Consider the following 27,176-nt stretch of genomic DNA (forward strand, 5'->3'; position numbering starts at 1 on the left):
CCTGAACGTCTCTGGAGTTTGGCTGTGAAGGCATCCATGCCAGCTGCCACGATATTGAAGCCCCACGCCGATCCAGTCACTACAAAAACCTATGGCGCTTCACCATGTGACTGTGACAGCCAGAGAAAACATATTCACATGATTTCCCAAATCACCTGGGTAAGCAAACGACTTCAATAGTCGCCAGGGGCAGGAGACGGCGCCGCCGCCACGTGTACGAAGAGCTTCTAAAAAGTGTAATGTTTCCAAATATGGGGATGCCTACACATCTTCAGCCCAATGGAAACAGAAACCAATGAAGTGTATGCCGGAACTGTCCTCAAGTTCTGTGATCAATATGAGCGGCGTCTAACGCACACGCCTGATAACCCGTGTGGCTGGAGGAGTCCCTGTGCACCTAAATGAAGTAGTTTAGGCAATAGTATGGTCGCCACCTGGAGAACGACCGCGCAGCGGAGCGGTTTTAGAGTTCACGGTGGTGCATTCTGCGTCGCCATCGCAACAAGTGCCTTGGCCGACACCTCTCAGCAAACGTTCTGCCTCGATGCTGAGATGCCGCCGTGACCTCGCATCTTTGCGTTGCTGCGCGATCTCCTTAGGCGAAGGCCGCTTCCCTTCCAGTGGTACTTCTTCCCATGGATACTGAATTCGCAACACACACAAACATGCGCGTCGAGCACTTGCACCGAAGCACCATTAATTCAAATTCCGTGTAACCGCTGCCTTCGTTCGTAACTGCGCCAACCTGTACTTCCTCTTACAGGTTTGGGCTCAGTCTGTATCCCTTGGTAGACCCAGGCCGCTTTCTCCCTATTCCTCATGTTTTCAAGTTTCCAGTACTCTGAAATGCGGACGTCAGCCTCGGCGAACAACGTAGGAAGCCAACGGTTACCGATTTCTCTTCTAAGAAACTGGGGCAGCCCACTGGCGATTGAATCAGCAAGCGCGCTGGGAATTTCACATGAGTTGAACCCAAAAGCCCTTAGTTCATCGTCTTCCTCTTCTTCCCAGGTTGACTCCGTGTCATCAGACGGTGCAGATGACCGGGAGCGCCTGGAGTCGGTGTGATGTAGCTCATGCTTTTGCCTGCAACGCCTGTCCCAGGATGGCCTTTCGATTGTCACGCAATTTCTCTCCAAATAGTCGGCAAGACGAGTGGGAATCCGCATGTTATTGTTCTCCACTGTGGCCTTTGGGTAGCTTTCAAGCGTAGAGCTTGGCATGTAATTTCCAGGAGGAGCAACACAAATATATTGCGAACACGGCCGTAGACAGCGTGTCGTGTAGCATGCGTCTGTATGATCCCTTACTGAAACTGGTGCTGTGCTACATGCGGCACGTGAAGGTGCTGGCAAGGACGAGATTCGGAGATGCGATACCCTGAAATGGGTGGATATGTCCCCTGTCGAACTCGCCACTCCTGGCTTCGTCGTCGCTTCGAGTGGCCTACCACACCTACCTCCTCCTGGGCTCTCTTGAGTATCTGGCCATGTTGCCCCGCTGTCTGGAAAAGCTTTAATCGGTTTGGGTGGCTCAGGAGGGACGTTCAGCGCTAGCGGCCGGCCAGTCTGCGGCTCGTTGTGCTGGATGCATGGGAAAATCGGTGAACAGAGAACATCATCCAGGTAGGGCAAACGCAGTCGCGTGTCCCGATACCTACGGGCATAAACACCAACGATGCGGTAAGGATTCCGCTCTGCGATTACCAGGCAATCTCCAAAAACGTCATATGCCGATGGCCCGAACCAGTCCTGTGACTCCCTTTGCCCTTCTTCTGCTTCCAGTTGAACCTGGCTTTTGGCTGTCCACTTAGACGGTCGTAACATTCTCTTGGCCAACGTGTCTGCGAACAAACACAACAAGCCTGCATCAGTCCTTTACTCACAGGGATCGGCGTTGCAAAGGGCGTTGCAAAGCCGGGCGGTGAAAAACCTCGTATGCAACGTATGCCGGAAGACTTGCTCTGAACTGCCCTGTGAGATGGTGCACCGGCGGACCGCTAGTATCGATTGTCCACTTTCGTCCGACCAGAGAGTTTAAAATATTCAAGCAGCGCCTTCGAAGCGACTCTTTAACATCATTTAGTTGCCGGTGTAGTCCATTGACCTCGCACTCTATAGCATCAAGCTCTGGGTTCTGCGTCTCGTCAATTGCTCGCTTCTCGGCAGCCATTGCAGCCACATTCCTGTTGGCATTGGCAATAGCGTTTGCTCGGCAGGCAATACTCGTCTTTAGGTCGAACTGAGATCCATTCTGCCGTATGGCGACTTCCTTGGACTGTGTACTCAGAGGAACTTCTCCAGTTCCGTGAGACTGTATCCCGCCTGTGCTTGTCAATGAAGCGCATTCGTCCATGAATGACACGCGAATGGGCCGGCGACTAGAAAAGGTGTGGCTGCTTCCACTGGCATTCTCGGTACTGCAAAGCCCTCGAGAGCTACTAGAAAGTAAGACGCGACGTGCGCGTGGGCTATCATGGTCAGAGTCCGCTGAGCTTGAAGACTGAGAGCTCTTAGAGATGACCCAGCTGATTCTACCTCGTCCCCTTGAGCTTAATGATGAGCCCGCTGCGGAGGATCCTTTACGAGCTTCCTCCAAGACAGCTGGCTCTTCCACGGCATCGGAGTCCGACGACACGCTCAGTGATCGAGAAGTAGGTGGGCGTCCGCCCATAACTCCTCTCTTCATTTCCAGTTTCTGGTACGATTTTGTTACCTGAAAAACCTGAGCTGGCTCAGACGAAGACGTAGCAATCGCGAGTGCGTTTGCACTCCACTCCGGACTAACCCTAGCTTTGGCCCCAAGTGCAGGCCAGCTGGAAGGGAAATGCATCCATAAGTATACGGTTTTTGCCTCAATACCAGCCTGAAGCCTGTTGCTGGCCAGAAGGCGAGCCGAACCTAAGAGAACAATGGCACCGCTGGTCCGGAAAGTGCTACTGGGCACCACCACCGCTCCCTTCTTGGTAGGCAGCGCCGCGTCAGGGGCAACTCAAGTTCGGAGGAGTAAAGCAGAAGTTCCCTAAAATTATCAGAAATTTCTCTGAGTTGTCGAGCAGAAAGCTGTGATCCCCGAGCCCGGCATCGATCTCAGGCCATCACGCCACAGGCGGCGTCCTGAAAGGCCCTGCAGGATCAGCGCTACCGCGGTTGCGTTACCCTCTGTTAAACGGTCGCCTCCATACAAATGAACTAAAAAACTATTGCGGTCAAATTATGCGCCGGGATGGAGGCGGCATTAGTGTTCTCTTCCAGCCTGCTGGTGGCCTCAGCGATTCGCCGACGCCAGTGAGCCTTCTCCAGGTTGCTTCACTGTCTGGGATCTTGAAAGAGCGCAAGATAATATGCAACAAAAGAGCCTATTAAGAGTCATTAGCAAGTTTCTACTGATCAGCGAGCTCCGTAAGGTTGTTGGAGTCCCCTGAGTCTAGAACTGTCGACGCAGCCTACTGGCTGTGCTGGAGGCCGATTCGGACCATAGCATGCCAAGAACGCAGGAGCAAAACGACCCCCAAAATTCCCTAATGGCACACTAATTGCAGTATATACAGTTGATAATACGATAATACGCAGTGGATTGTTAGAGAGAGACTCTGTACTTTAAAGGCCACGGAAAAGAAGCGTTGGCATGAGCCTCTGTGGCTCGCTGGCCAGCATCGACCTTCAATCAATCACAAAGTATCTTCCGGAGGAAAGATACTTTGTGACGCGACCCCACCTTAATTATCATGGAATACGTATGCAGCGCTTTATTGCTGTAGGGCCGAGTGGACAGTGAAATAGTGGTGCCACGTGATGCTAGCGCTCGTTATCAAGGACCCTATCGCGTGTCCAAGACCACGTCGAAATATAAATTAATTTGATCATAAGTGCATCTTGGCCACTCTGGTGTCACATCTCATCATACGTTCTGTGCAAGGTTTTGGCATCATGTCTTGATGGTGGCGAAGGTTTTGGCGAGAAAGTGTCTTGTTGAATTCTGAGCCCACTGCACGTAGCGACGGTTGGGTTCCAGCGTGAGTATGGGTTAGCACATGCGTATTCTTAAACATCAAGTCCCAGCAAAACTAACGGTGAGATGGACGACGAAGGGGAGAGTTTGGCGTGCACACCGCTTGGAGTGCTCTGCTCAGAATAAGCAAGTGACGTGGGCTGCGAGGTTCACTAGCCTTTGGCGGGAGAAACCACATGGAAACAGTGTCGGTTACGCATTGCCTATGCTTTATAGATAACGTGGAGCGTCGAGCCTGAAATATTGCTGTGTGGAGCGCCTGTCATCAGCCTTTCAGTGGCCGATTTGGCTATATTATGGTCAGTAGGGCATTCAAAGAAATATTGAAAAGCAAAGGTGAGAATGACACTGTCTTTAAATTCTTTTCCCAAGGAGGAATGGGAACAGGTGTCTTTGGAAAGGCTTTGGACGTGCGTGCTGCGCAAGCCCACACGCCGCGCTTGCCAGGCAAACGAGCATCATGAGATCGCGTCTTTGAGTGTCCGTTACTGGGTTGCGCCTAATCCACAGCAGGCGGTACAAGATGCAAACGTAATATGCAAGCATTTCGATGCTTCCTTCCTCTACAAAGTTTCTACTTCTCGCTATTCCTGTTTTCTGCCGACTGTTAAAGGCACGTCGGCGCCTTCGCCTCCTGGTCACTCTCAAAACAAGAGGTCCGAGGTGCAGAACTTTACTTGTTGAACTTGCGTCCCGGTGTTCATGCCCGCAATCCCCGTATTCATACCTGTCCTCATATTATCAGTTGGATGGAATAAGCGAAGTTCCAAAGTAGTCATAAACGTTTCCCACGGCAGGACATGATGCACGGAGAGAGGAAATTATTGCTTGAGGGGTGTCAAATATTTGCAACCCTGTTGGCAGCTCCGCAGCCAGCAAAATGCCCTCTTCAAAATTGGAGAATCCCTGTGTAAGGAGGGTTGTAGCAATATCGTGGCAAACTATTTTCTCATGCGTAGGAGATGCATCCCTACTCGGGCATTCAAAAACGTGCTGAGCGTTCCGTGAGCTTTAGCAGGCCTTCCCCTCTCAGGTGAAAGGAATTTCGTCGACCGTTGTGAGTTAGAACAGGCTCAAAATAGTCAAAATGAGAATTCCCAAAAAGAACCTTTTGGATTCCAGCGGCCCGGGGGAAGGCGACACAGGCCCCTGTGCCTCTTGGGAAGCGAAAGCGTCTTCTTCTGAGCTGCACCATTTCTTCATACCATGCACAAAACTGGAGACAGTAGTTAAGCACTTGGCAGGCAGTCAATAGCCAGTTTGCGCACCAAGTACCTGTGCGCGGGCTCCTTAACATTCTTCTGTTGGCTATATTGAGCGGATAAGATATATGCAGCATACTGGGCTGCTACACTGTTAGTAATATGCTTATCGCTAGTTTTGACGCAGGAGTTGCAGTCTCGGGAGTGCGCGCGTTCCAAGATCGCAGACAACAGCACGTGGTGGAATGCTACAAGGAACTTGGTGGCTGCGGCTCACCGTGGCTTGAGCCTAATTAATCGTTAATTTGTTTTCCAAAATTAGTTTTCAAGATGTGTTGCATGCTCGTCTCGTTACGAGCTATCCGAACTGAGAGTAGTTGAGTACTTCAGTGGCTTGCGCCGCTCGCCGCCTTGCATGTTCGCATCGAATTTCGTCTTCTTCCATTGGAACACCTGGAAGTTAAAAGGATGCGGGAAAATTCTACATCTGAAGGCGCTTTTTGACATTCTACGAGATACGCGAGCGCCCACATTCGTGTCTCAGCGGTACGCAAGTCGACGGCACTTCGTGTGTAGGCTGGTACTCAAGGCAACCCCACATCGTCTTGATGGACCCTGCAACGTTTTGCTGTTTCCAAGAAGATGCTGCATGCACAATCATAGATGAGGGGGTCGTTCACAGATTGGCTCCAGCGGGAGCGGATGGTTCAGCGGATGCGTGTGCCGAGCAATCTTGCGAGTTGGACAAGCTGGTGCTCTTCTTAGGCCGTGCTCTACTCCTTACCAGGCGCGCTCTCTATGTATTGCTGTGCGTACCAGCCGAAGCCCAGACTGCTTCATCTCCTGATCTTTCCAACAAATCACAGTATGATGCACACGGCCACCGGTTTGGTGATGCTGCCACCTTGGTTTCGTGCGGGGTACAAGCATGGCATCTCATTTTGTACCTTAACACCAAGGTGGGGAGCTTGGCTCGCCGGCTTGGGCTGACAGCTGTTCCCTTCATAATTCCCTGGGAGCGTGAAACACCCCATGAGCAGGCGCCGCCGGAAGGGCCGACTCTCGCTTGCACGCACTGGGTGGAGCGAGCTAGAGCAGCTGTGTTGCATCACTACCTACTGAGTGTTGGAAGCAACGTTTTCTGGCAGTATGCCGATGAAGCTGCGCTTGCTAATGCAGTTCCTCTTGTTGTGGATAATGTTTCGGCGTTTTCCAGCAGTGTAGCCTGTGAACTTTGGCCAAGGCATTGTCATCTAAGCCCACTGCGTGGAAGCATTCAAGCTGGTTCCTCTGAGCATGCATCACTCGTTGAGGTAGAAGATCGAGGCATCTCACGGGTTCAACACTTGGCACTTGCAAACCAAGAAAGCCGTCGCAGAGTGGCTGCTCACGGGGTTTCTCAAGGGTTTTGTGGGGTCGTCAGTCGCGTAGACAATATTGAGACAAACGCTAGAGTTAAGGTAGGAGCGCCGTTCGGGTACACGCTTGTTGCTGGGACGTTTGATCGGTTGCATGCTGGTCACCAGCTGCTGTTGGCCGCAGCAGCATTGTCGGCCCAGCAGCGAATTGGTGTGGCGGTTGCCTCCGGCCCCCTGATCAAGAGGAAAATGGCGTCTCAGGAAAATGTGGCTGCAGCTGGCATAGAGCACTTCGCGTTTCGCCTTCAGGCTGCTGTTGCCTTTGTGCAGTTGGTTGCAGCATCAAGGGGGAGAGCAGTACGCTTGACAGGCTTCAAAGAAGCATTGGTGGAGGAAGAGGCAAGCTTATCGGACGAGCTGCAGCTCCAGTCTTCCCATCTAGGTGGATCCAACCAATTTGGCCGCGATTTCAGCTCAGTAGTGGAGGCTTTTACTAGTCCAGTGGAAGAGGCGTTGGGTGACAGCCTGCAGCTGGAGGTCTTCCGTATAACTGATGCGGTTGGCCCTGCTGACCGTATAGCATTCGACTGTTTAGTGGTTTCAGATGAAACAGTGAAGGGAGCCGACATGGTGAACAGGATTCGTGGTGAAGCCGGGAACGAGCCAGTTTCTGTGCTCACTGTGGGGCTCGTGCCAACAAATGCGTGGATAGTTCATCAGGTCGCTGAAGCCCTCGCGGAGCACTTGCCCTTCCCTCTTTTAAGGGAAGGAAGTCAGCTTGAACAAAAATGTGGCTTTTCCAGGCTGGCCGGAGGTACAGTGCAATCTAAAGCTCCTGTGGAGGCGGAAGAGGAGGAGGGGCAGAATACTCTCACACAGAACCATCGGAATCCCGCAGCTGAATCATTGGATACATTTCGGAGTAAGTTGAGTTCTACGGTATTGCGCCAGCAGCAACTGAAGCGGCTCTGTTGTGGATCCATTGCTGAGCTCTACAAGCGATTTCAGGCAGCGTGGCTGTGGCTTGAAGGAAGCGAAAGCGAGGCAGGAGTCAGTGAGCTGCAGTCATGTGCCACCATTTGGAGCGTACTGTGCGCTGAACACGCAGCTCCTTGGAGAAGATTTTACACTTTTGATCGGGTTGCGAGAGTTCTAGAACGTTTGGACGCCTTGAACACCTCTGCGAAGCGAGAGCCAATTGTCCTAAGTGTGTTTTTGGGTTCACTACTGGCGTGCCCTTGCCAATATATCACATTGACAAGGCGGGCTTGCCGAACATCCAACGCTAGAGAACTGTCAAGAACCAACGGTGCTCATTCGTGCACTCTTGCTAGCTGGAGTCCTGAAGCTGAAGATGCTGCATGGCAGAAGTCCGCTGCGAAGCTCTTGGCAGAACTGCAGTGTAGGAGGGAAGGTCGGCCGTGCGTGGTTGCGCATAACATTCAACAAGCCACACGGAAGATGCCACCAGCGTCCAGCTTTGCTTCCAATGATGTCTTGCTGGAGGGGCGCTTCTATATGCTAAAGAGCCTGCTATGGGGACAACGCGCTGCCGCTTATTCCAGACTAGCACCAACGGTGGAGGCGGTCAATGCCCCACGAGGAAAGCATGCACCAGCGTGGAATGAAGGGGAAATGGTAACGCTGATGCGGCTAGCGCGTCGACTTGAACAGTTGGAATTCGCCGATGGGTCAATGGAGGAAGCAACGCGATTGCGGAGGCTGCGACAAGAGTACTTTTTTGTCAGCGAGGACTGTTTCAGCAGACACCGAATGAAGCAACTAGCAGAGTTGCTGGAGAGTGCGAGCAGCCTCGATTGCCTGAATGGTGAAGAGCTTCGTCATGCGCGGGCAAGCGCTGAGCGTGAGTTGAACATACTGACGAATCGAATTCTACACGATGAGCCCACCGCATCTTGCTGAGACGAGCTTTTTGTGTCGTTATTGGGCACCTACCAGCTTGCTCATATGTAGTCCCACTATCAGAAATGTAGCAGTGCCTGCATCAGGGCTTCCATGCTCTTCGCCCATCCGTGTCCGGTGTGCAGTTTTAGGTGCGGGTCTAAGTTACTGAGAGTATTAGGCCTGCTGCCTGTTTCCTTGTATTTGTTTCACTAGTCACGGCATCTCCGTACTGTGCCACTGCCTAGATAGTGGTTCTCAGGCGGTTCCAGGCGACTTCCAGTAAAGGTGTCTTTGAATGCCCCTAACAGTTTAATTTTTTAAAGGGAACGATGTACGAAGTAAGTGTGGAAAAACCTGCACGGGTGGTTTCCGACTCGGGGAGACTGTGGAGACTGTTGGGCTAGAATGCATCCCCCTGCAGTAGCGAGCGGGTCTTGTTACGATCACGTTGCCATACGATGAGGCAACGCAATGCCAACGCCATCACACTGCCACTGCGACGCCTGCACGCGAAGCATCGCAGCGCTCGGCGTGCACGGCCTATGAGGATGTGTATTGGTGGGGGTATGTCGGCTGCGGCCTAAACCGTCGCAGAGACCGACAGCTGCTTCCACGGTTCAGCTCTCCTGCTTTCATTTCGCCCACTATGCAATACGCATTCACAACGCTCTGCACTACTCTAGTATGTGGACTGCACACCGCTGCACCGCACCCTCCACTACTCCAAGACGCGACGTGATACGAAGAGTTCAGCGAGTCAAAGCATGAGCTTCGAGCATGCCTGCCAACCTCGCAAAGCGCATCTGGAAAGTATGTTGCCTTCTGGGTTCTGGCGATCTGTTGTGGCAGGAATATAGATGCGCAGCAATAAACGAGCAGCAAACAGCAGCAAACGTTGAGAACTTCCACCCGCCGCAGCTTAGCAAAGCCATATCGACTGGAGGCAGCGCAGCTCAAAAGCAGCCAACGTTCAGGTACGTGCATCGAAAACAACTGCACGGTGAGGAATGTGGCTTCTGCGCATGCATGTCCAAGTGACAGCTAATCTTTTGCACCACAAGCAACGCGACGACGATGTCGGTCAAGCACGCTGTATGAGGCGAGATCACCCGGAGCACTAAAACATTCCAGTCCCACGCCGCCGGTGCTCTGTTGCGCACGCCCTGGCACATGCCGCCTTGCCAATTTACAAGTGTAAAGCTGCAAACTCGACGCCGTCAGTAAAGGAAGGCAATGTGGTGTCCTCTGCAGTCGTCCCGTCCGGCACGCAAAAGCCTCCTCTTACTTGACAGTTCGAAAGCTGAAACCACAAAATTAAGCGAAAGATGAGCAACTCGCAAGTGTAAGAATGCAACAGTTGATCAAGGCAGCAGCATCCACATAACGCATCTGTCTGGCTGAAACGGCCTCGAAGCAGCACTGGCAGCCAGTTGCGTCAACAAGTGATCTATTCCGAAAAGTCTTACCTTGCAGTCCTTCCCGACCTTTGCACCAGGGCATAGTATAACACCCTGGAGTACTGCCTTTGGTCCCACTTCCGTGCCATCCATGAGGATCGACTGCGTTACTTTACACCCTGACCGCAATAGGGCGTTTTTGGCAACAACGCTTCTCTTGAGCACCACGTCGGCCTCCAACGTGGCGCTCTCCGCCAGGATGCAGTCGCGCATCTGATAAAAATGCATGCATAGGCAGAGTGCAGCGTACTGGCCAACGCACTGGATAAAAGCAAAAGCCTGAGTTCTAAACGGAAAATCAGCAAAGATCATCTCACGCTGCCAGGTTTTTTGGGATTGTGCTCCGGAAGGGCCCAATCAGGAAGAATTGACCGTAGTTCATCTAGCCGGCCGCAGCAAAACTGCAAACAAGCAGTCCAAACTAAAAGCACCATCATAGGTACGCCCATGCTAAGGTCTGCGGCCTTGAGCGCAGCATGCTAAAACTCCAAAAGAGCCTCTGTAGCGCCTCGCCTTATTGTTCATTTCGCGATAGTCAGCAAGATTGTTGACGCGACAGCAAATCCCTGCGGCCTCTGGGTGAATGCAGCATACGACCCGGTTGCCCTTGGCCTGCAGCAAGCGATGCATTGGAAACCTCCAACAGCTTGCGAACATCCGGTAGTTCAATAGCACTACAATGTGCAGCTCCATTATAGCGGCCAATGCGGAGCGCTAATATGCATGCAAGGGACGCTACAGCATTCATATACATGCCGCGTACAGGACGGGGTGGAGGGTTTGCTGCGGTGTATAATATTGGCAAGGAGCTCCCACTGGGCAGTTCGTTTACTGGTGCCGTGGCAGTCACTGATGCTGACGTCGCTTCCTCTTCTCCTTGCTGCTGGATGGCCCACAACTGCCGCTCGAAAACGTCGCACTCAAGCCGGTTGTTGGACCAAACTGCGTATGTTGCGGAGCAACGCGCAAAAACTACCATCCTACTTGGAAAGGGGTTCGTAGAAGCAAACGGCGAAGTGGCAGCAAAGCAGGAATGGAAAAGGAGCCTATCCTACCTTGTGCTGCGTGAGTCATCTGCAGCGTGGTCATATAGGGCACGAGGTCAAACTGAACACACCCAAACACTCATTCACTCACTGCTTGTGCAGATCCCTGCAGCCATTTAAACCCTACAAGCAACACCAGAGTACTCCGTGCCCCACAGTCGGTTATCCAGTACGCGAGACTGCATGGCGTGCTGATTCACTTATTCCACAAATTTTGCCTGCAGTTTCGTGCTTTCCTTGTCCAACGATTCTGCAGCTTACCCGAATAGAGTACAAACTGTGACGCAACGATGGTTGGTCGAAGATTTTCAGCGTCGCATGAGCAAAAACATAAACGTGAGGATCATAGTAATCGGGCAGCAAGTGCTGGGATGGATGCAAAAATAAATGCAACTTCGGAAGCTGTAACGAGCTACCGTGGCTAATGCCTGAAAATGCGCAGGTATGCATCGAGCCAGCCGAAGCTTGGCATGCGGCACAGATGTAGAGCGAGTGCTCCTCAAGCATACGGGAGGTAATCTGAGCTGCAGATGGCGCAAGCTCACTGTGCCTGTCCTGAATACCCAGCAGCTGAATACCGGAGTCGTCCACGGCGACTGTCACGGGATTGCCTCTGCTTGTGTCGCACTTCTGTGGTTGTGTTTCCTTTGACTTTCTCCCGCTTCCCTTCCCCTTAGTCTGCTCTGCTGCAGGCTCAGCGAAAGGGTCACGAGGCAATAAATAAACTGTACAAGCCGCTCCTTCTGCGCGATGACGATCTGCACAAAAGGCAAACGTGCACATGCCAGGCATCTTTGCGCACACGACAGTTTAAATGGAGCACATCCATTATCTTCATTACAAATGAGAGCAGCAAACAAAAAAAAAGTAAAGGGCCCGCAGAGATCGTACAAGTAATCGCTACAGGTAATGGGCGGCAGTTTACATTGAAACTCGCAGCGACTCACTTGCAAGGGCGAAAAAGTCCACGTGACCGATGAGATCGCACGACAATACTATAAAATCCGTTGTAATCAGGTGACGGATTTGCTGGAGCGCTTCTGCTGTGCCGCAGACGCGTTGGTCAGGGTCGTCGGAAACGTCGACTGAGCGTCGCCTGTTTCCAACGCACGGAGCATCCTCTGCTTCATCTTCTTCCCCCTGGCGTGTGCACTTAAGCCCAACCACTTCGAGACGCCTGAACGAACTCCGGAACTCCTGCTGAAGGTAGGCGGACAACTCGGCCTGTTGCTGTGCCTGAGTTACGACGATTACGTCTGAAGGCAGAAAGCCACAACCACGCATTGCCTGAAGGCCTAGTGAGATCTTAAGTGAAGAATTCGCTTTAGTATTAGGCGTATGAAGTGCCAGTGCATACTACACGGCATTACAGCACACGCGCAAAGCCATTCACTAGCAAGACGCCTTGTTCTGACGGCTGCACGGGCATCGCCATACCGCCAAACGTAGCTTCCTGGAGATTTCTGAGGCAATACCATATCATAGGCCTATTAGCCACGGGTAGGAGAGCCTTGCATGACGCAGTTCCAGCCGAAACGCTGGGATCGAGAAGTGAAGACAGGCGAGAGCCACAGCCGCCAGCCAGTACCACAACCTGCAGAGTAGGCACGTAATCCCGCACTGTCAAACGGCTGCCAAGCCGCTCCTAATTCGTGTTGACCTGCCAATTTTCACACAAGCTGAACATATGATATGCGCTCGTGGTTCCGTTCAACGTAACCAGGCTTCCCACCTGAAACTCTGGAAAGGGATTTTTCCGTTGATGGGCATCCCCTGGAGTTGCCGCTTTGGCGGCATCTGTTGCAAGTGGCGGCATGGTCTTTCTGATGAAGATATATCTGCGTGCAAAAATTACATCACCGCCCTTCTTGGACAATGCCACCGTTGCCAGCAGGCCGAGATAGCAACATAGGTAGCAAAAACTGATGGAGGTGGCCCAAAAGAAAAACACGCTTTGCCTAGTGACTTAACCTACTAGTGCCTCCGGGACCGTTAAAAGAGATACTGCATTCCAAAATGCTGGCACTTCGGCTCTAGTGCCTTCCCCACTGCAAAAGGCCGCCTGCTTCCCGATGTGGAAGCGGAAGCAGGCTGTTAGGGGGTGAGGGTCAACAATCCTACATATGACTAAATAAAACAGGAAAAGTCACTTGTTTCAGTTTAATTCCATACGCTTCTTCAGTGTGGCTCGCTAGACCATACGAGTGGGGCTGGCCACGGACGTGTTGGCGGGCTTGTGGAGTGCACAGATTTGGGCAACCTAGAGGACTGCAGTCTGACATTTCCAAGACATCCACCAGTGAAGTTGAAATGGCATTCATACCCTTTGTGTAGTCATATGTTCGCTTTTATCTACTTTGTTTATACTGTGCTACGCTCAGGCCCGTTCGCGAGACAAACTGGGGCGAGTGTGTCGGCATCAGCCCACGCGTCCCCCGGTTCCAAACACTTTTCTGCGGGACAGCCCCGCCTTATTTTGTTTGCATAGAACAGTGGTGGTGACGGCAGAACTGAACAACAGCTGGGTCATATTTCAAAGCCGCTTCGGAGCGACTTGACATATGCTGGGAGCTGCCCTTGGGGTCCGCATTTCATACCGTGTCAGGCAAGCACATCCTTTTCGTATAAACTTGCTCGTCTGAGAAATGTTTACGTTTGTTGAAAGGTACTAGACGCACGGCCTCCCCCGCAGGGTCGGAGTACTTGCACACTGCAGGAGGCCGGCGGTGCACAGCATACCCACCGAAGAATGGAATTCTGTCATAACCTGGGATGAGGATCCGGAGACGAGGAAAGTTAGTTGTTTGTTGGTCCCTTCCTAGATAAAGGTGTCTTCACCTCTGACCAGCCGACGCTGCTCAGTTCTGTCGAGCTGTTTTCCAATGTTGAGCGATGGACAACGAATCGGAGTGGGGCTTTGTCTCTTGGGACTGAGCCTAGGATTTGTGGGTGTATTATGCTTTCTTGACCGAGCTCTACTAACTCTCGGAAACTTGGCGTTTATGTCAGGAATCGGGTTAGTGCTGGGTGGCAGAAAGACGCTGAAGTTTTTTGTCCTGAAGCCGCAAAAGTGGAAGGCTTCGCTCCTCTATATCCTCGGAGTGCTCCTGATTGCGTTAGGATACTCTCTCATGGGACTTCCGCTGCAGCTATACGGCCTGCTACGCCTTTTTGCCTCATTCCTCCCACAAGTTCTGGGTGCCGTACGCCTTTCTCCTATTGGATGCTGGATATTGCAGCTCCCAGGGTTCAAACAATGTACGAAATGGGTGCTTGATGGTGACAAGCAGCTTCCTCTTTAAACAAAATCTTTAGAGAGCACACCTCGTGATTTACCTAGATTCTTCTCACATTCATTCCGCGCTTCCGCCTTTGTAACTCACTACAGAGTATTTGCACAACCCCAATTTTCGTGCAGTTGGTTGCGTCCCTTACTTGGGCAAAGGGCGGCACTAGGTGGCTAACTGCCTCCTACGGGAGAAAACATATTTAATGGTGCGACTACGCTGAACTGTTCTAGAATTTTCTGTGTCGCAGTGGCAGGCTGGGATTGTGCATCAGCCTTCACATCGTCCCACGTAGTTTTTTGCTTGCTATGTTCCAGATTTAGGCAGTTTTCTTTGCAGTATCAGATGGATAGCACTGATGGCTGTAGGCCATGTTTTGATTTTCAACTGTTAAGGCCGCCTAGCAGTTCTACCGTCTACACAGGGAGATAGCGCATTGCAACGATATGTCGAATTGCTTGGCAATCCGGGCCGTTCCTGGCGGGTCTTCGGAAGGAACATTTGACATGCGGGGGTAGCGCGTGTAAAAGGCGGAAGTGACGACCTCGGGGTCGTAGGAATGTAGCGGCAGGCTTGCTTCCAGACACCGAAGCTGCCCCTCACCCGCTGCATGGTCCCCATCCACTATGTAGGAGGAGCAGCGCAGCTCGCCGGCTCCATTTTTCCCTGTCGGTGTGTGGCTTCCACATTTTTCCCTAAAAGGAGTTGCCGGAAGTGTTGTTTGACAATGGTTTGCATTTGATTATTTAAAATTTTGAAGACGTTGACAGCGGCCGAAAGGCTAGCAGCAGCGCAGACAACGGACGGGCGGGTTGGCATGGCCCGCGTTGTGCTACACCTAATTGGTTCCCTGAAGTGGTGCAGAAGTTTTTCCCTCTTTTTCGATTTATAAAACTTTGCAGTGCTCTGGATCTAGGCACAGTAGATGAGTCCAGCCGGCTTGGGTGAGTGGGTGGCCGGCTGCCTCTTGTCCATTGGGGACTACGGGGCGGTCACCAGTTGCAGACGGGCCCATACCCTCTTTGAAGGTTCGAAGGAAGTACATCAATAAAATACAATTGCCGATTATGATATTTTCTCGTACTAGACGCCGTACAAAACAGTGAGAAGGTGCAAGGAGCATTCACTTGCCGGCACTGTCACGAGGTCGTCCGACGACAGACAAGGAAATGTTGTGTAGTGCGGCCAATTTTTCTTTAACAGCTTTTCTCTACTGCCTCATTAGCACCTAAACCTTTACAGATTTTACTTTCAACACGCATTCCGCAGCTCGTAGCTTCGAAGTCCTGCCTTTCGCCTGTGTGCCCTCCCCGCGTGGCTCTCTGGTCCGCTGGCATCGTGCGGTAGTCCCTACGACAAGCAGCTGGCGTAGAAATAAGAAGTCGTAGCGTTTCTCCCGCCACCAAATAGGCATAAATCATTTCTTTGCGCATTTTGCGGTGTGGTTCGGAGATGTGTTGTATGAGGACACCCGCATCGCATGGTCCAACTGTCCGAGAAGAGTGGACCCGACCGGAACTTGAAGTGGCGCAAAAGAATTCGACTTCACCTTCAAATTGGCTGTCTTCGTGATCTTATTAGTAGCTAGTTCGGGAGTAGGGGTGCGGTTGCTGCTGGCCTCTTGCTCTGCCCTCTGATATCTCGGTGGTCCCCTTGCCGCCGTAGTCCGTTCGTGGGTTCAACAAGAACTTCTTTACAAGTAGACAGTTGGGCACTTTCGTGACAGATTCGCCTTCGCTAGGGCATTCTTAGACGACGGATTATTTCTCCTTAGTTGAGAATTCCCTGCGCATACGGACTCCAACCTGAGAGTTTAAAACACCCATTTCCTTTGCAAAATGGAAGCCAGCGTATGCGTTGAAGATCAGAGCTGGAGAGCGCTTCATGGAAAAAGGACAGAAGAGCTTCTCAGGTGGGGAGAGATAAATGTTCCGCTTCACTCGGGTTAAGCAACCCATTGAGCACAGTCTATTTATTATTGGCGAGTTCTTGTGCGAGTGCTTGCTCAGGCAACCACAAGCGGCATGGTTCGGTACACCACAGCCTCCTGAATCGGGATCTAACAGCACTAAGTAAGCTACGACAAGGTATTGAGGGCTTCTTGAGGTTCTCGTAGCGCCCTCCGTGAAAACGTAAGGCTGTTTGCTTCTGTTTCTCTTTATCGCAGGGGCTCTGCTGCAGGCTTGCAAACAACATGGGAGGAGGACGGGGAAAAAGGTTGGCATCACCTTCGTAGACACCCTTCGGACTCTCAGGTGTGACATCTAGAACCGTGCTTAGCAGCCTGGGATATCTACACTTGGGCTGGAACACGCTAACCCCGTGTTATGCAGGCTTGCCTATTAACGTGAGTGTTTTGTCGTCTCCTTGAAGGTTGCCGCGAGGCTCAGCGGCAAACTTGAAGAGCCTGCCACGCCCCCTAATGTTCGGAAGATGGAACTCTTCCAACGGAGAAACTCCAGCAGCAAGCTTCAAGATGTCATTAGGTGGACATCAAGCGGTGAGGTGTTTGCATAGGCAGCGATTCCGTAGTGTCTAGCTAAAGGCCTTCGTACTAAGTAGTGGTGGTAATGGTGCAACAAAACAGTCAACGTGTGTTTCTCAGGCACTGAAGAAGCTGAAACTCTGCATATCTGCCGGTTGCCAGGATCATCAGCTGAAGCGGGGAAAATGCGGCCTTTGCAGGGTTTGAAAAGACAAATTGCACCTCCTGGCAAGCCGAATTTCGGCGACGTTTTGGAGCACCGCTTTGTCAATGGAAATCCACACAACTCAGGTGGATGCAAGCCCCACGTAGGAGGGAAGGCGCTGTCGAATGTTCATCGTGATCAGCACGATATTCGAGGCATAATCAGCCATTCGTATGTGTACGTTTTGGTGTACCATACTCCGCTCCCCTTTTGTTACACTGCATTCATGCCCTGGGGGCACTCTCTCCACATCTTAATAATCGCTAGAGGTTCTGGCTTATCCGTTCGCAGGGCCGGTGATCCGACGGTGCCTGCATATCGTCGAACATCTACTGTCCACGCCGCAGAAAATCCATGCCGCTGGGGTGTTGATGTTTTTAATTACCAGCTACCGGACCCACGGAAGCTAAGGGGAACTGCAACGGAGGAAAACTTGGGGGTATGTTTTGGAATTGACCAGCAATGCCCTTCAGAACTGCAGTTAGACAGTTCACAGTGCTGCCAGCACTGAATGAATCAAGCATCATTCATTTCACCTCGTGTTACTCGGTATTTAGGCTGGCTTGATCCCAAGACAAAGCTTTGACGAATTTTCGTGTGCGGAAAGAAGAATGAAGAACCGCACTCACCAACAATACACTCGAGGGCATCTCGATCCAGTGCGCTAAATTTGTCGACCGTTAGGATAGGAATCGTCCAGTTCAAAACTATTTTGGAAGCAGCTCGAGCTAATGTATAATTTTTGCATGGCACGTAGTGTAGAAAATGCATATTTAACGGACTACGCACATCCACGCATCTATCTGTGTGGTTATATGCAGTCAACCTTGTATCCCGTGGAACCCGATTCCCTGAAGCTTGCTCAGGGCAAAAGGAGAAGCAAAGTGGAGAGCGATAACCTTGATGTGAGGCGCTCACCTGCAAACAAAAATTCCATTGTTTCAGGAAAAGTGCTTTGGCCGTGCTTCAGAATGCAGTTCTTGCCTAAATTATGTTTCTGCGCTGTCTCTGACCTCAGCAAACGTGCACACCATTTACAGAGGGAACTTTTCGAGCTGCTCGGAGGACCGCCGCCACACGACTGCAGAGCCATTTGCTCGTGAGGATTGTCATTTGTATTGTATTTTATTGCTGGCAATGCATTCATCGCTTTGTTAGCAAATCCTCCTCCTTCACTAAGTGCAGGGAAAGCAGCAGAATTAGTGGGGCGCTAGCTGTGATTGCTGTTTTGCCCAGGGGGGGATGATCCCCTGTGTTGAGCATGAGACCTGCAGAAAACGATGCAACGACCAGTGGCACATGCGAAGCCTTCAGGTACGCGCTTACTAGTAGAGACAATTGCATTTCATGCAGCCGTGGCATTTGTCACAAGCGGGTCTCCCACAATGAAGACATCTTGGCCCCATCGATTTTGGCTGTTTTGCAGATCGACCTAACACCCCAGACTACCGAGACAGAAAAGGCAGGACGCCGCCCGCACCCGGGGTGGCAACGAGACTCGCTACAAAGTGGCTCATTAATGCCCCTCTAGACCAACCTCACGAACAAACAGCAGGGAGGAACAAACGTTTTTGGCAAATGTTCTCCATGTAGGGCTTTACAGAGACGCGGTTATAATCCAGCACATCTCCAAGCTACAGGGAAGAAAAGCGTCTAGTTTCACTGCCATTTTAGCCCATGTCCTTTAGTATCCCCGTCTCCTGTAATTTGACTCTAGGTCTTCACAGATGTCCTGCAGCGCACTACCGAGTGCGTGCCACCCGCTCAAGCCACCAAATGCAAAAGTACAGTGCATCGTTGGTGGCAGCAGATGAACAATGAACAATGATAGTGAATGCGTTTTATTTTAATTTGATCTGTAGCCGGACAGAACTGACACGGAACTCAAGATCGGTTTTTGACTACCACTACGTATTGCTGCATTCGTGGAGTTGCTACCCAAAACGTCGGTGGAGCGACTTGAATGCAATGGGGCATAATGACTATGTGAAATGAACAGTAATGCAAAGACTGACTACGGTTTCACCACCGCACCACAGAGGAATGAAACAAATGGAGGGCAGCAGCTCACGTTACCATGCACATTCAATAAGGGTCAACTATCTCCTCCAGTATAGTAATGGCAATTATTTACGTAGGTTGGACAAGTAACCTAACTGCTCTTCCCTAGGCCACTCCAGCACAGAAAACTTCAGGCTGTACTTCTGCGCAAAGAACACCTGTCTTCTCCCTGCTGTGCCTTCGGGCAAAAACGTGGCATAAGTAGGCTGAAATTCCCTTTTGCAAGTAGTGGGTAGAGCAGCACGCCGAAAGGCTGCAGTGTCGGATACGGTTCACCTGCTTCCAGTGCCCTATTGTAACTGAACTGGCTGATGAAAGAGGCACTGTAGTGGAGACGCAGTCGATCTCTGGAGTCGGATACATCGTTCTAGCCCCTCTTGCACGCCTTGCAACTGCAGTCACGCTTGGTCACTGCGAACAAGAAAGGCACCATAGTGCGAACTAAGGTAGTTCCCAGAAACTAAATCTAGTGTTGCATAAACACACGTTGACAAGCGTTTCGCTTGTCTCCGTAATTTTTCCCGGGTGGACGCCACCGCCCAACGCCAACGGGTTCCGAAACATCAACGGCATAGCGCATGACAGGTGGCTTCAGATGATTTCTCCCCGCCTCCTCCGACGGTTTACAACTGGTGTACGAGGAACAGAGTGGCCGTCTAGCAGTTAAGCAAGGTGACCCAAGGGCAGGGCAAGGCAAGAGAACTCACACAGGTAATCAAGAGAATTCATGCTGTTTTGTCTTGTATCGTCTTCTTGAACTTCCGCACGCAATTAGGTCTGAGAAGAGTACGATCGCATTCTGCTTACCCCTTTGGGGACGCGCTCCCGCGGCTTCGGCAGCCTGAAAACGGCGGGCCTGGGCCTCGCCCGCTTGTAGGGCCGCTCGATAGCGCCACCGGGATATCGAAAACGTTAACTTTAGTTGGCAACAGAAATTCGCATCCGAATTTTCGAGAACATTTTCCTAACTGACTTCTCTCGTGGCCTCGGCATAGTTGGGATACGGCGGTCATTATGTTTTGTGGTGTGTCCATCGTCACACGACCGCCCACCAACCCCTCTCGCTAAATGACCTGGGATTTTGGTGCCACTGACTAGAATGTTTCGGCGACGTACAGTGCATATACAGCTTATGTAACGTCATTTGGAGACTCTTCTACTGCAACAAACCACAGCTGCCGAAAATCTCAGGCCTGCACCAAGAACAACTGACTTACCGATCGCGCTTTCCTGATATCTCCAGCACCTTCCTCCGGAACTTTGCGCAGACTCCGGAAATTTTTGCCTGCGTAACTCAGTGTCCAACACCCACAATTTGGGGTCTGGTAGACTACCTGGCGCGTAACATTCCCCGCGAACACGAGACTCAGCCTTAGCTACTTCATGCTTGCTGCATTCTTGTAGTGTGGGTACGAATCCTTCTCCGTTAAAGCCGTTGAATTCGACAAAACTGAGACATCGGGACAAAAGTGCACTTGACGTGTTTCTTCGCTGCTCTACGCTAACAACACTAGATTAGAACCCAGACAATGCCGATCACGATTGCTTACGAGTGGTCACAAACAGCTACGCACCTTTCCTTGCGCCTGAGCATCCCCCCCCTCAAGGCTGATCTGCGGCATCGGCAGAGCGAGAAACTTTCTGTCGTTGTTGCCAGCTGTCACCTCCGCGTGTGCTGCCATCCGTGGCTCCTCGAGCTTGACTTCTGGGGCGACGTCGCCTTTCGGTCTGCTACGGTCACTCCGGGAGCTGGCTGTCTGACTATTTTCGTGCCCAAGGTGGAAGAAGGCCTGTGGGACTCTTTGACAGCGGTGAGCAGCCCGGAGCAGCAACATGATATTAGGGAGCGCAGGCGCTCATCTCTTGCGGCGTATGCCCAGTGGCAGGAGCAACTCCAGCAGCAGCGCATTGCTGCGCGTGACGCCCGCAAACAGCAGCAGCAGAAACACATTTGGAGGCAGCAGCAGGAGCAGCGGGAATGGCATGAATATCAAAAGAGCATGCAAGTGCAGCAAGTCCTCGACCAGCTGCCGGAGGAAAGTGAACAGTCAGCTCTCTGCAGAGACACGCAGGAGGCGACCTCCTCTCCCCTGGCGGACGATCAAACATGGGAAAATAAACTGCATGGCTTTTGTGAAGCAGAAATTACGACAGATTCATGCAGCTCTCAAGAGGGGGTGCAACACTTCCAAGAGCACGTTGACGCGGGCCTCGTAGCAGATTCAAGCGCAGCCAGTTCTCCAAACGGGACTGTAGGGGGAAAGCAAAGCGCAGCTGTAGGCTTCAATGACAAGGCATATGCAAAAAAGAGAAACGAAGAGGCACAGGCCAAAACACCAGTGCCGACGCCTGCCACGCGGCCTGAAGCCTGCACGGAACAAACGAGCAATCTTGCTCCTCTGAATAAGGAACTCGTTCGAGCATTCAGCTATGGGCAACTGGCAGTGCCAGAAGTTCACCCCATCAACCCGTCACCGTGCACGAAAATAAAGGTTTCGTTTGCCGCTAGAAGGCCAAACAAGGCTCCTGCCCGAGGCCCTCTTGCCCCACCGTTGCCTCAAACTGAACAAGATCTCGGCAGGGATATTTACAACAGGGACAAGCCAGAAGACTTATCCAGGCTGCAGGAATCCAGTCCACTATGGTTACACTCCAAAGCAACCCGCTTACTAATTGGGGGAGATACAGCAGCAGCGGATGAAACATATAGCTTGATTTTACAGCCATCACAGAGCCACACAATCTACCGACTGGTTTATATCAAGGCACTGTGTGGGCGTAGCCTGGCCCGGTTAGCTTCAGGAGTTGCTCAAAAGGTAAAACAGCCTGTGAAAAGCGTTCTGCACACTCCTCATCTAGCCTGTTTACTTGATGCCACAAGAGTGCGGTGATGGAGCTCGGGCAATCATGCTCGACAGCCCAAGGAAGCCCACTTTGATCTATTAGAAAGGCCACATACAATGGGGTTCGTTGCGGCAGGCTCTTTCGGACTGCAGTGAAGCAATGACACTATTGCAGGAATTGCATCAGCAGAAGGATGCAGCAGCAGCTGTAGCTGGACAGCTACTTGAGAAAGGCCCACAGGAATCGGAGCTTCTGCACTTGCAGCACATCCTGCTGGCTCGACGTGCTGCTGCGTTCTTGAGGCTGGACTCACTGGAAGAGTAGGTTGCTTGTCACGCCTGTTATTTTTGCATTGAATTCCCCGCAATTATTTCAGACACACAGAGAAAGCCGTATGTGCTAGAGAAAGTAGCATGTCGGTGTAGGCGTAGCTGTGAGTGCTTGTAGCTGCGAGTTGCTTTTAGTCGCATGGTGTTGTCGGCAGCGCGGCAAAAAGCCTCGAAGAATTGCTGGAGCTTCAGCCTTCACAAACGCTGGCCAGGTTGAATCAAACGGATTTTGGAGGCAATGGCTGCTTAGATCAACAGAGAGCTGCCGTATCCGTTGACTTGCTGCACATACGGAGGTTTGACAAAACCCTTACCCAGCTGTAGCTGTTTCTTGCAACAAGCAAGGTGACGCGGTGTACTACTAGCTAGCTGTAGCTTTTCCTGGAAACGCGGGAGATAGCGCTGTCCCTATTTTCACTTCCATACCGCGCCTTATCCCTTCTCATGCTTCTCCAAGTTTCCAGCTCTTGAGAAAGCACCACCGCCGTTTCATAAGAATGATTATGTGTCGTTGCTGAAGGCTTCAACAGATGCGAAAAGTGAAGGAGGAAGCCGATACTTTGCTTCGGTTAGCGTCGGCAGCACAACAGGGGAGGCTGGGTGTGCAGGCCCCGTCAGCGAAGCCAAGACCTGGGCACGCTTTTGAAGCGAAGCAGCCTCCAACAGTCTGTGGCGCCACTGAGCAAGCCCCGCAGACTCAGTGCCTTCTTCAACGCAGCATTGAGTTCTACGAAAATTGTCTAAATCTTCTACAGCACCAACCCCCAGAAGGCTGCGAGAGACTGGGCAGCACCACGACACCAAAAGGCAAGTATCTCCTCCCGTCGACTGCTGCATTGAACGCATGAGACCCCGAAACTTAACATTCTGCGGCGCAGGCGTCGCCTTCACGTACATGCATTCCCAAAATTCTCACCTGGACGCTTGCTCAGGGAAGGAAAGTTTCACTTCGGATGCCATGCAAACTGAGCAAGCTGCAGGTGTAACTGCAGTGGCTGACCGAATCCGAGCAGTCGTGCAGGCATTAGCAACCATTAACACCAATTCCCCATGGGCCGTAGCAGCTGCAGCAGCCCTTTCCAACATGACGAGAGCCCTCCTGCACCTGCAGGGGTACTCCGTTGCTTCAGTGGCAAGTTCAGCTCTTGCCACCGTGGAAACACTCATTCAACATGCAGAAGAGCGTCTCAGGCTCCAACAAATTGAGAGACTAGCGTCGCTCTCACCAACAGAAGCTACGGAAGAAGGCGCAGGTGGTAGAGTTAATGCAAGCAGGTGCACTACAGAGTCTCCGCATTGCCTTTCATCTCCCTTTAGTGCTGGGCATCTGGGAGTCCTTCATCGGGTGCGTATGACTGTATTGTGCATCGGATAACCTGCCAGCTGTTGCTGGTTACCCCAGTCAACTGCAAGGCACTTTAAGAGTCAGCACGGAGTAAACAGTCTGCTCTCCAACACGTGATTTCGACGATTCAGAAACAATAATAAACACTCAGCAAATTATCCTGACCCCCGCTCCGGCACTGTTTCGCTCTTTGGGAACACGGCAGACCCCAGCTGCAAAAGACAGCCGGCTCATGCAGAAAGGATGGGACTTCATGTGCGTGTAATTCGGCTTTGGAAATGCAGGCCAACGAGCACTTGCTTCGGAAACTAAGGGAAGAGGTGTATTCAAGCCGTGAGCAAGCGAGACGGCAACGGAAGAGCGAACCATTAAAGCGGGAGAAGAGGCCTCAAACGCTACATCCGAAACGAACTGAGCACGAAAGAATGCCGGCGGCAATTGCCGTCCCCATAGAACCAAGCATGTGCACCAGAAAGCAAGCACCCCAAAGTAGACTGGCCTGACCCCAGTACCTAATAACGCGAACACCCAATACCGGCCTTGCTCTGAGGCATTTGCTACTTCGTGCAGCCTCTCCCACCACACTCACGTGGTTGATACCTCACCCAGCGGAGCTTTGGTTTCCCCTCTCCTGCAGATGCCAACTCGGGCTATGTGCATCTTAGCCTTGCAGCACTTGGGGCACAAAACGTTCTTTACTATCAGTAGCAGGGACAAGCGCAGCTTTCATCTGAACCATGCGGTAATGCGAAACTCAAGACGTATGAGCTAGTCCTACGAACGCAGACCTCTGTTTGGAAGATCTCATATTCGTAAGAAGTTAGACGCGTACGACTTACTGTGTATAGATGCCCAAACTCCCTCGAAGGGGAGAGATGGATAGGATGGCTCGGTCAAATCCCTGTTTAGCTAAAGATAGCAAGGTAGTTGTTTACGTGAAGCGTTAACTACAAATCAACTTGTTGTCTACACTGCGCCATAAGCCTGCCACCCGAGTCAGAGAAGGCGTCTACTCCGCCTCAGGAGATAATTGTGACTGGCTGACATAAACAGCTCAGCCCCGCTTCACTAGCTGCCTGCACGGCGTGTCAGTTTCCACGTTACATCTGAGACGAAGCCATCTTGCATTCTGATTCCGTCAGCACTAGATTCATTGGGCCTCGGTCACTATTTCCCAGAAAACGCACAGACTTGCCTCTACTGCTGTTGGACTGTGCATACCAGCTGCGCAAGGTGTGGCATGCCTAAGTCTCTTTATGAACACACATCCTCAGGAAGTAGGTTCCACCACGGCACCAAGACGTTCCCACCATGTGCAGCCGTCCTTAGATTCTCCATCCTCTTCCCCTCCAATTCATCGCCATCGGCGGGAAGCGGGCATCCTTCTTACCCAATTTGCCTAGACTCAAATGGCGACGGTAAGCTCCTTTGGATTAAAGGGCACTGGTAAATGCACAAGAGTGTCTGGCTGAGCACTACGTACCACTAAAGAATGTGGCATTTTTCCCAATAGTGAGCAGAGGAAGGCCTCAGCAATTGGTGGCGGGCTCCTCCCGTCAAGCTGCCCACTGGGCATGATATTCCTAAACGAAACTGAAAATTCGCTGTGCACAAGGGGATTCCACAATACTATCAATGTGGCGTCCCCCTATCAAAGGTCCCTGAACGCACTTGATTCAAACATGTAATGCCAGCGACGCCGCGCATCACAATTCTAAGGATCACCATGGCCTCCAAGGAGAGTGAACAGTACCAAGTTTAATTCACAATAACAGAAGTGAAGAAAGTTTACCCCAATACAGCATGTTTTCGCTTGTGCGCCGCCAGATGTTCGTGGTTACCACCACCTGCCACCTGCCGCCAAGCCTCGAACAGCAGCAGCTCTGGCTAGTATTCGGCAAGTGTTCTGTCCGTCCAGGTCGCACTCTACAATCAAAGAGCAAATAGGAAGCTGAGGGGGAAAAAAGAGGTGAGCACGCCTAGCTGCTCAATCTGTTCGCATGATAGGAGCCCCAATCATAAGGCAACCCAGACGATTCCATTGAGGTGATCTGGAACGAGATATCTTCCGAGCTCCATTATCCGCAAGAATGATTTCTTAAACACTTCGTAGAGATATTGGCGGAAATTGAATTATTGAAAACAGTGTGTTTGGCATTTGGCTTCCAGCCCCGTGAATCCGCATCTGCCGGGCACCCCCTGAGCCCATCCATGGTTGCACACCCTGTGGAAGCTTTGAAGAATCCACTCAAACTGCAATCTGCTACTACAACCGAAGAAAGGGAAGTGTACTTAAAGCCTTCTACCGAGGGGTACATTCACTATCACAAGTACAACAACAACGCCATAAGTTAAGCGCGAGCGGCATGCCAGGGGTGCGCTTCCAATCCACTAAACCGGAAGGTCTCCGTGACAGAAGAGGAGTTACTGATAAATCAGAACATTAATGACGATGACAAAAGGAATTTGGTTGTTTTACTGCCGTCGCTGTAGGGAAAAAAGTCACTCTAAAGGTTTGGACGCAGGCAGAGGTAGGTGCAGGTCATACCCGTCTTGCGCGGGCGTGTGCACGTTTCTGTGACAGGATTATCTTCCTCAGAAGGCTAGAAGAACAGCCCCCAGGAGCAACGAAAATGGCGAAAATATACCAAGTTGTAGATGTCAAGAAATACCGCTATGAAAGCGACAGGGTGCGCCCAAGAAAAATATGTACCCTTGGTTCGCGTGGCCTGGAAATGGAATGCCAGCCACACACTACTTACCAGTAACCTGGGTTTTAGATGCTGAATATCTAACACATAAAAGAGAGTGCCTGACACAGTTTCCGCAGGAGAACTCCCCGCATTTTGTATCTGTGCAACCAGGACTTGTGGTACGTCCTGTTTGAGCATGAAAGAGAACGTGGCTACACTTGGCAGCCGACGGTAAGCAATTCTCATTCAATTTAGTGGCAGCTTTGGAAAAGGTATAGTTATGGCAGTCCACGCAACTTCCACTACGCCAATATGGAGGCCTCATCCTGCCCCGTCTTCTCTCAGAGCGTACTTGGCGTCATCCCCAATGAGCTGCGCCACAAAATGCTAGTCATGAGACGCAGGTTGGTGAACTCATATTCATCCGAAGCCTTAATTAACTGTATTAAAAATTGATATGCTTGCCGTTTCAATAGTATTCCAGAGAAGGCCATGATGCTCTAGCGTTTGACGGAAAACGACCTGCAGCGACAACTCGCGTTGCCAATGTGTCATTGTTCGTGTTACATTTCAGATGGATAGTTTCCGCACAGCTAAAGCATTACATGAAAGTCAAGATTCTATGGTTGCTTTCTGGATTTTGCCTAGCCAGCATGGCATGCGCCGGAAGCGAGCGTTGGCGCGAGACGCTGGATGACCCCCTAGCCTTCCGAGCCTTCCAGGTGACGCTTCCAATCTGTTGGTGGATTATTTTAGGCGTCATACTGGCTACCATCTTTGTTTGGCAAGCCCTGTGCCTCGCGCACTACCCTCCACCGCACCTAGGAACCAGAAGCTCTCGATTCGGCCTTAGCACTTCGGGAAAGGACCGCCCGCCAATGCCGACACGAATTCAACCTGAACGTGCATGCAGAAAGCGCCGATAGTCGTTTACCCATATTTGCAGCG

At 51.5% G+C, this 27,176-nt stretch overlaps 5 protein-coding genes across 5 annotated transcripts; 3 read left to right on the forward strand and 2 right to left on the reverse strand.

The window, feature by feature from the left end:
• Positions 1–411: 411 nt before the first annotated feature.
• Positions 412–1,826, reverse strand: EAH_00004380 (hypothetical protein, conserved; the record flags this gene model as incomplete). The annotated part of the gene is made up of 2 exons (XM_013397000.1): positions 412–642; positions 762–1,826. 2 exons carry the CDS (start codon positions 1,824–1,826, stop codon positions 412–414), a joined length of 1,296 nt encoding a protein of 431 aa, XP_013252454.1.
• A 692-nt stretch (positions 1,827–2,518) lies between these two features.
• Positions 2,519–2,904, forward strand: EAH_00004390 (hypothetical protein; the record flags this gene model as incomplete). Its single annotated transcript, XM_013397001.1, has 2 exons — positions 2,519–2,700; positions 2,865–2,904. 2 exons carry the CDS (start codon positions 2,519–2,521, stop codon positions 2,902–2,904), a joined length of 222 nt encoding a protein of 73 aa, XP_013252455.1.
• Positions 2,905–5,821: 2,917 nt separating this feature from the next.
• EAH_00004400 (hypothetical protein, conserved) lies at positions 5,822–8,494 on the forward strand (the record flags this gene model as incomplete). The annotated part of the gene is made up of 1 exon (XM_013397002.1): positions 5,822–8,494. The coding sequence occupies one exon, from the start codon at positions 5,822–5,824 to the stop codon at positions 8,492–8,494; it is 2,673 nt and encodes an 890-aa protein (XP_013252456.1).
• A 425-nt stretch (positions 8,495–8,919) lies between these two features.
• On the reverse strand, positions 8,920–12,795 carry EAH_00004410 (eukaryotic initiation factor-2B gamma subunit, putative; the record flags this gene model as incomplete). Its single annotated transcript, XM_013397003.1, has 12 exons — positions 8,920–8,979; positions 9,122–9,257; positions 9,667–9,776; positions 9,943–10,146; positions 10,251–10,334; positions 10,766–10,875; positions 10,989–11,040; positions 11,241–11,407; positions 11,525–11,737; positions 11,927–12,235; positions 12,417–12,573; positions 12,712–12,795. The coding sequence occupies 12 exons, from the start codon at positions 12,793–12,795 to the stop codon at positions 8,920–8,922; spliced, it is 1,686 nt and encodes a 561-aa protein (XP_013252457.1).
• A 7,751-nt stretch (positions 12,796–20,546) lies between these two features.
• EAH_00004420 (hypothetical protein, conserved) lies at positions 20,547–22,514 on the forward strand (the record flags this gene model as incomplete). The annotated part of the gene is made up of 3 exons (XM_013397004.1): positions 20,547–21,833; positions 22,036–22,181; positions 22,346–22,514. 3 exons carry the CDS (start codon positions 20,547–20,549, stop codon positions 22,512–22,514), a joined length of 1,602 nt encoding a protein of 533 aa, XP_013252458.1.
• Between the last annotated feature and the right edge of the window lie 4,662 nt (positions 22,515–27,176).

This window comes from Eimeria acervulina, genomic scaffold (assembly GCF_000499425.1).
Source record: "Eimeria acervulina Houghton genomic scaffold, Eah_scaff16, whole genome shotgun sequence".
NCBI lineage: Eukaryota > Apicomplexa > Conoidasida > Eucoccidiorida > Eimeriidae > Eimeria > Eimeria acervulina.